This window comes from Colossoma macropomum, unplaced genomic scaffold, assembly GCF_904425465.1.
Source record: "Colossoma macropomum unplaced genomic scaffold, Colossoma_macropomum, whole genome shotgun sequence".
Taxonomy (NCBI): domain Eukaryota; kingdom Metazoa; phylum Chordata; class Actinopteri; order Characiformes; family Serrasalmidae; genus Colossoma; species Colossoma macropomum.
In genome coordinates this window covers 1-7,838 of record NW_023495708.1, presented here as the reverse complement: position 1 = coordinate 7,838, position 7,838 = coordinate 1, and the positions used below count along the sequence as shown (strand labels likewise).

At 37.3% G+C, this 7,838-nt stretch overlaps 1 protein-coding gene across 1 annotated transcript; it reads left to right on the top strand.

The window, feature by feature from the left end:
* Positions 1 to 1,096: 1,096 nt before the first annotated feature.
* Positions 1,097 to 3,938, top strand: LOC118802841 (complement C1q-like protein 2). Its single transcript, XM_036563267.1, has 6 exons — positions 1,097 to 1,420; positions 1,935 to 1,976; positions 2,484 to 2,546; positions 3,220 to 3,282; positions 3,357 to 3,485; positions 3,590 to 3,938. The coding sequence occupies exons 1-6, from the start codon at positions 1,327 to 1,329 to the stop codon at positions 3,868 to 3,870; spliced, it is 672 nt and encodes a 223-aa protein (XP_036419160.1). The 5' UTR covers positions 1,097 to 1,326; the 3' UTR covers positions 3,871 to 3,938.
* The last annotated feature ends 3,900 nt before the right edge of the window (positions 3,939 to 7,838 follow it).

Here is a 7,838-nt window from a genome sequence, read left to right as displayed (position 1 = left end):
GTTAAGCAATACTGAAATTGGTTGTATGGTCATGATATATACATGTCTACAGAGTGTCACATGCTGCTTGTCTAGATACTCTTGATAGTGTTTGATAGAAGCATAAGTCCTGAATTATACCCATAGTAGGTAAATTAATCGATTCTTACAATCAAACCATGTGCGAATTCTAAGCAGAACTGTAAAGTACTTTATGGTTCTAGTAGTCACAGCTCTAGAACAAAAACTGTAGTTCCTATTATGACAGATAATATTCTCTTCAGGGTTTTTATCCCTAGAACTGACACTTCAAATGTTTCAGTTTTACAATTTCACCCTTTTTTTCTCCCTTTTTTTCTTTATTGTACGAAAAAAAAGGCTAACGCTTAGGACAGCATCAGTTTTGGGTAACATACTGCTGAGCATCACTCACTAGAGATGGAAAAGGCTAACAATTGGTATGCTAAACAAGCTTTGACCAGGTTTAAAAAATGATTTAGCACTAGCTTGTTTATTGTTAGCAAGTTAGCTCCCCAGTTATTTAATTATTTATTTGTTTATTTTAACCTGGTCTGAAGGGTAGCTGCTCCCTTGTGGTCAAAGCTGAGGTAACATGCTAAGTGTTAGCTTTTATTTATTCATTTATTTATTTATTTATTTATTTATTTTACATTAACCTTCTGGCTGAGTAGTGTAGTGATGGAGAAGTAGAGCTTATACTCAGAAATGTAATTTTTTTCTTTCTATCTAATCCTTCATGGCTTCCATAACGCAGCCGTAAAAAGAACTGAAACTAAACTAAAACTGAAACCCAAAATAAAGGAATAAAATAATACGTAAATAAAATTCAAAATGGTAATAACCCTGTTATGAATTGAGGAAATGCGCAGCTGAATTATCTCCAGCTCCTCCCTCTCCAGCTTTGTAGAGCCTTACCAGCCTTCATTTATTTTACAATACTGGTATCTAGTGTTCAGTCATAAAATTTCAGTGGCATAAATACAATACAATGATTAAAAAAAGGACATCTCAAGGACAGCTTTTAAATATTAACACTAGTTATCTGAACTCGTGGTGACACTCAGTCTGAAGTGACCGTATAAAAGGACTCCAGTGAGAGACTCTATACACTGTAAATATCTCAGGATAAGGGTCAGTGTGGTTCTGCTTTGGTTCTGCTTGTCTTGTGTTCAGCTCCAGAGAGGTGATGACCAGCTCACAGTGGAGGACACACAGTCTGGACTGAACTGGCTTCAGAACCAGAGTCATGTGGAGAGATCAGAGCTGAATCCAAACCAAACCAGCATCCAGCCTGATGTGTGGACCGAGCTGAGGGAGCTGAGGGACATGGTGGTGGAGCAGAGGGTGCAGCTCACTTCCGCTCAATGCCGACTGCAGTCTAGTCAAAGTCAGATTGAGGAGCTGAAGAAAGAGAACACAGGTAAATCCAGACATTTGAAAGTGAGTTAAAAAAATTCTAAATTATTTTCCTGAACCCGTAACAAGAGTGGAAGAAAATGAACATCAGTCAATGTCCAGCAACTCTGCAAAATGTAACATTTTACTTTTTTTAAATCGCTGTTGTTGGAAGAAAATCTCAAAAAATGGTAACTCTACAGGAGAAGGAAAAAACCTACTTTACTTTTAATGTAAGTCTGTGGAACCAGACATTTTTCCACATTGTTTTGGGTCGTTTCTTTTGGTTCATTCATCATGAAATTCACAGATAATACAAGGGGTAACACGTATTTTCAAATTATGTCAAAAACTGAAAAATAGACAAAAATGGAGATACAAGGTTTTGTTCCAACAGCAGTGATGTGTAAAAGTTTTAATGGTTCATCAGGTTTAAATTGTTCCATATGTCTACATTTTGTTTTGTAATGATTAACATACTTTTATGTTGGTTAACATTGCTTCACTTAAATGCTTCTGCTGTTATTTTTGTGTTTAAGCTCTGAAAAACAGACTGCTGGACTTGACACTGGAGAATTCAGGTAAAAAATAAATAAATAAATAAAAATAAGGACAAACTAAATTAAAAATGCTGTTGGGTCATTCCACACCAGCTCCACAAGGACCTAGCAGGTCACATCATGGATTTTAATAGATCATTTTAAGGGAGATTTTGGTTTAGTTTAAGCAAAAATGCAAAACCAAGTAATTTTTTTAGTCACATTTTTTTTTTTTTTTTATCTGGTCAGTGAATGACAACTCAACAAAATGTTTCCTTTATTGCTGAATCTATATGTCAGCTCACATGTTGTTAAAATTGTTTCACTTCAGCAAATGAAAAGAAGTCGTGTGATAAAATTTGTAGAAAATGGATGCCTTAATAAAATGTGTTCTCTGTAAAAACGTGTTCACTTATTTTCATTTTAAAAACCGAGAAAACATGGAATTTGACCAGTATTGTTCAAACTTTTGCATCCAATCTTTTACATATAACTGTAATGTTTTTTTTTATTATTATTATTATTATTATTATTATTATTGTGTTTAAGCCATGAACAACAGACTGCTGACTACTGAGAACCAAATGGAGGAGCTGAAGCGACTGAATGGAGGTATGTTAATAAATCAGGACAAACTGAATAAAATATGCTGCTGTGTCAAACCAACACACCCAGGACCTGACAAAATTTTTAGATTTAGAAGCAAAATGTTCTAACATTTCAAAGCTGGGCTCCAAAGCACTTTTTAAAATTATTCTTTTTAAACTTTCCAAATCAATTTTACTCACATCTTAATTACTGAGTATAAATATATTATTGTGATGAAGGTGGAATGCTTGTTAGGTTCCTCTACTAGAAAGAAACCCTGCTATGTTTATGCAAATTAGAACCATGTCAGTGAAGAGGCTCTACTGATTCCTACAATGAACACAAAATTAACCCTCAACCAAAAACTACAGTAACAGTTACAAACACAGCAGACAGCAGAACTACAAGACTGTGAAAAGTGTAAAGTCACTGCTTCAGTCTTGATTCAGTCCTAGTTCTGATTCCTGATTGGTGCTTTAAAGAAAGTGGTTCAGTTGGTCCTTAATCTGATCGTGACCAAGTTTGTTTATTTATTTATTTATTGAACATCCAGTGTAAAGTCACTACACTCTTTACTCGTATTAGTGCTGATCATGACTCTCAATGGTGCTTTAATGAAACTGATTCATTTGGTCAATAATCTGATTCTGCGTTTAGCTGGTTGGATAGTTATTTATTTGTTGTGTGTGTCTCACAGCTTTGGAGGGGAGGGTGGTCTCTACTGAAGTGGGTGTGGAAGCACTGAGAGAGGAGAATGCAAGTAAGTCTTACAAGCAAAATTCAACACATCAAAACAGTGTCAAAAATGACTTATTCATTCATTCGTTCATGCAGACAGACCAAAGGTGGCGTTCTCATCTGCTTCAGGCTTAAATGGCTACGTCGGGCCTTTAGGTGTCGACACCATACTGGTTTTCAGCAAAGAGATCACAAACATTGGAAACGCTTTCAGCCCAATCACAGGTAAATGCACAGTCAGTACAGAGACAGTGTCTGATGTCTGGTTTGGTTCTTCTCTCTGGTGGTGTAGAGACTCTGTACTGATCCATCTGTTTCTCCTTCTGCAGGTGTTTTCACTGCTCCACTCAGAGGAGTCTATTACTTCAGGTTTAATGTACTTGGTTACAGCAGTTCAAACAGGCTGGCTCTGTGTTTGTATAAAAATAAAGAGAAAATTTTTGATGTGACTGAAGACCCAAAAGAAACATTTGAGTACGCCGTTGGTGGAGCCACTCTGCTGCTGCAGCAAGGAGATCATGTGTATGTTAAGCTCAGACGTAACAGTCAGATTCATGACAACAGTGACAACCATTGCACTTTCAGTGGTTTTCTGCTGTTTTCTGTGTAAACTGCTTTTAATAACGAGGCTTTATTAAATGGAATTTTCCGGCACTAAACATATATTTTCTATATGGATCAGGGGCATACAGTCATATGTAAACACCCCCTCATTTGTAACGTCCCAATTTGTAATTGAACACTAACACGTCCCCTTCAGAAAGCACACTTTGGCAATATGGCATTTTCTGCACAGTTTAATGCAGAATTTTATTTGCTGAGTTTAACCCACTGGGAAAAGAAAAGAAAAAAACAAAATTTTAAAATGTGCCATAACTTTTGAATCTGAATATGTATGTAATATATAACAACAACACAGAACTTAAAGCCTATAAAAGGTGGAAAAGCAGCTCATCTCACCTTTTTCTCCTTCGTCTCGCTCTAATAATGAAGCTGAGAGCTGATCAGAGTTAATGATCTTCTCAGCGAAGCTCGTTCTGCTCGTTAGTTTGTGCTGATGATGAACGTGATTCATTCATGTGTCGTTACTGAGTAGGATGAGCTCATGAGGGTCATTTCAGGACGCCGGTTCGTCACATTAATGACAGATTTGAATCACTTACCTAAACGACGGTTTGAAGTTTGAGTTTTTACACAGTTATAAATGTCTGTTTATTGATGTGGTGTAAACTGTTTATTACTGTTTTCACTGTTTTAACGGTTATAAATGAGCTCATAAACATCAGAAAAATTGGTGTAAATGTTTTTGTAAACATAGCACGAGTTTAAGCTTATGCTTCAATCTAGGTGTCAGTAGACATTCAGTTACGAATATCTTTATAAATTTTATATTCTCTGTCCACTTTATTAAAAACACTCCCTTTCTAACTACACCATTGACATGGGGTTGATTCACAGTTTGTTTCAGCCATTCTCCTGCCCTTCATTAAAGACCCATTTCTGACCACAGAGTCACTATTGGCTGGATATTTTTGACCACTCTCAACCGAACAAGAAGTAGAAGCTAGAAGTAGTGAATCAACGTAGGAGTGGTCGTGTGGTCAGAAACTGAATAATGGGGCAGTGAGAGGCTAACAAATTGTCAGCAATTTTGTTGACAGGCACTCAACCAAAAAGGTGGGTGAAAAACGACCCAGTTTGTTAATTGATTACAAACCTCAGTTCCAAAAAAGTTGGGACAGTGTGTGAAATGCTAATAAAAACAGAAAGCAGTGATTAGTAAATGGTTTGATCTGTATTAAATTGAAAACAGGACAAAAGCACAATGTTTGGTGTTTTATTGTGTGTTTATCTTGCGATATAAACATTATTTTGGGACAGATGCAGGTTTATCGTTGTGTCCTTGTGTTACAGCATTTTTCCCTTTAACAATATTGGTCACGCTTTATTTGGATGGTCCCCAATAGATGCTCTACAGATACTTAAATCATTAACAAACTTTCTGGTGAGGTTCAGTTGATTATCAACAACATTGTGCTTAGGGTTAAGCACACTTAATTTGCCTTATGTCATGTAAATTCAGATGGACAAACCAAAATATACCCTGGAGAATAGATATTTAGTTGAATGTTACTTATAAACCGACTGAGCCTTCACAAAGCTTCTACAGTGGATCCTCCAAATAACCCTCCACTTACAGTTCAGTTGCATTTAACAGTAATTTAGTTGAATTTTACTTAAAGATATACTGAGCATTTACCAAGCATCTACAGTGGAGCATCCAAATAAAGTGTTACCACAATGTTTAATAAACACTTGGGGAATTTCTTCAGTCTTAAATATGGAGTTTTTTGACATTCTTCCATTATACAAGTCTTCAGCTGTGCAACCATCCGAGGCCTTTGTTGTCATAGAGCACCAGCAATGTGCCACTGGCACTGTATTCAATGAGGGAATGATGTTTTTACATAAAGTCTTCCTAACTGTAAACTGTAAACAGCAGTAAAGTCTTTCTCTGAGCAAACTGTTGTATCCTCCTTGTAAATTCTCATAAAATCATTACTGCTCTTTGCACATTTAAACAGTTGTTTCCTTGCAAAAACAGAAAACAGTGGTTTATAAATCCACTTTGACCTACATTTAAACAAAAGCTGTACAAAGACAAGACATAGTAATAAGTAATATTCAGTCAGCTTCACTGTTTTGTAAACATATTTTCATGAGTCCCAGCTGGTGAGGAAACTGAGTGAAAAGCGGTGACATTTTCTTTCGAGTGGTCAATTTTAGATGAAATAAATCCTCTCAGTAACATCAACAACATATCAAAAATGTAGCAGCAATGAATACATTTAGTAGATTATCAAGAGACTTTTAATTAACTGTGTAAATAAAATCTCATTATAATTCAGTTGTTTTTCACTTTATTTGGTTCAGATCTGTAGATGTTAATCTGAGCGGAACTGAACATGAAACAGCTTTAATACAGACCATCAACATCCTCAACAAACTGATACAGACACACTGACATCATTCTGTACCTGGAGCTTCACTGGATTAGGTTTTGAGATTAAGGTTAGGGTTAGGATTAGAGCCAGAGGGAGGGTTGGGATTGGGTTTTGGGCTAAGGTTAAGGTGACCCTTAGGATTAGGGCCAGGGCTAGGATTAGGTTTTGGGTTGAGGTTAAGGTTAGGATTAGGATTAGGATTAGGGCCAGGGTGAGGGTTAGGATTAGGTTGTGGGTTGAGGTTAAGGTTAGGGTTAGGATTAGTGCCACGGTTAGGATTAGGTTTTGGGTTGAGGTTAAGTTTAGGGTTAGGATTAGGGCCAGGGTGAGGGTTTAGATTAGATTTTGGGTTGGGGTTAAGGTTACAGTTAGGACTGGAACCAGGTTGAGGGTTAGGATTTGGGCACGGTTGGGAAAAGTTAGGGTTTGCTTAATGAAATGACCAGGTTAGGTCCTGGTCCCATCGCAAAACTGACTCTGTGTGTTTTTCCTTTCTTTCCTTTGCCGAGTTGAACAGCTGCCCATCCTGTGCGTTCTGAGGCTGCTGCCTCTTCTGCCTTGATCGGGTGCCACTGCTCGCCGTGCAAACCTCACCCTCACAACCTGACCCCACTGATGCTGCTGCTGCTGCCGCTGCTGCTGCATGAACTAATCAAATTAATCATTTGCTCCCCCTGTTTTCCCTGTTTTTGTACTAACAATGTTTACTATCCAGTGTCGACCAGAGGAGGATGGGTTCCCCTTCTGAGTCTTGGTTCCTCTCAGTGTTTCTTCCTCTTGCTGTTAGGGAGTTTTTCCTTGCCACTGTCGCCACTGGCGACAGTCATGGGGGCTTGGACCAGGATTTCTTTCTGTAATGCTGATTTCCTTGTAAAGCTGCTTTGCGACAACAGCTGTTGTAAAAAAGTGCTATATAAATAAACTTTACTTACTTACTACTTACTATGTGAAATATCAACAGTACATCTACTTAAAGTAATGTATTAACAGTACATCTTAGATCTTATTCAGATGCTTCACTGCTGCTACTTCACTGATATGTTGTTGATGTGTCACAGATAAGCTGTAAAGAGTTTATTAATCATCTACAAAGGACCACTCCAAATAATGTATGTCTGTACTGTAGTTTTCAAAATACACTTCAGAATTAAGCAAAATGTGTTTAAAATATCACATAGAACTTTTTTTTTTTTGCATGAGAAGTGTGAGACAAAGGCAACTTTCTCTTTTTTTCAACTGTCAAACCATTTTACATGGGAAAAAGCAAAAAGCCACTGAAAACTGAATGGATGCTACTGTCATCAAACACCTGATGGTCACCTCTGAGCTTAACATACACAAGATCTCCTCTCTCCAGCAGCAGAGTGACAGCATTAGAGACATAGGCATTATTTCCATTGGGGAATTCAGACAGATATAAGATTTCCTCTCGATTTTTGAATAGAAATGCACCTATCCAGTGTGAGGCGCTGTTTCCAAGTAAATTAAACCTGAAGTAATAGACTCCTCTGAGTGGAGCAGTGAAAACACCTGCAGAAGGAGAAACAGATGGATCAGTACAGAGTCTCTACAC

Bases quoted from the DNA above. Each gene is read 5' to 3' on its own strand.
- LOC118802841 (XM_036563267.1), top strand. From the start codon at position 1,327: ATGGTGGTGGAGCAGAGGGTGCAGCTCACTTCCGCTCAATGCCGACTG. The intron at 2,547-3,219 runs GTATGTTAATAA...TGTGTCTCACAG, and splicing joins GCTGAAGCGACTGAATGGAG to CTTTGGAGGGGAGGGTGGTC. The intron at 3,283-3,356 runs GTAAGTCTTACA...TCGTTCATGCAG, and splicing joins ACTGAGAGAGGAGAATGCAA to ACAGACCAAAGGTGGCGTTC.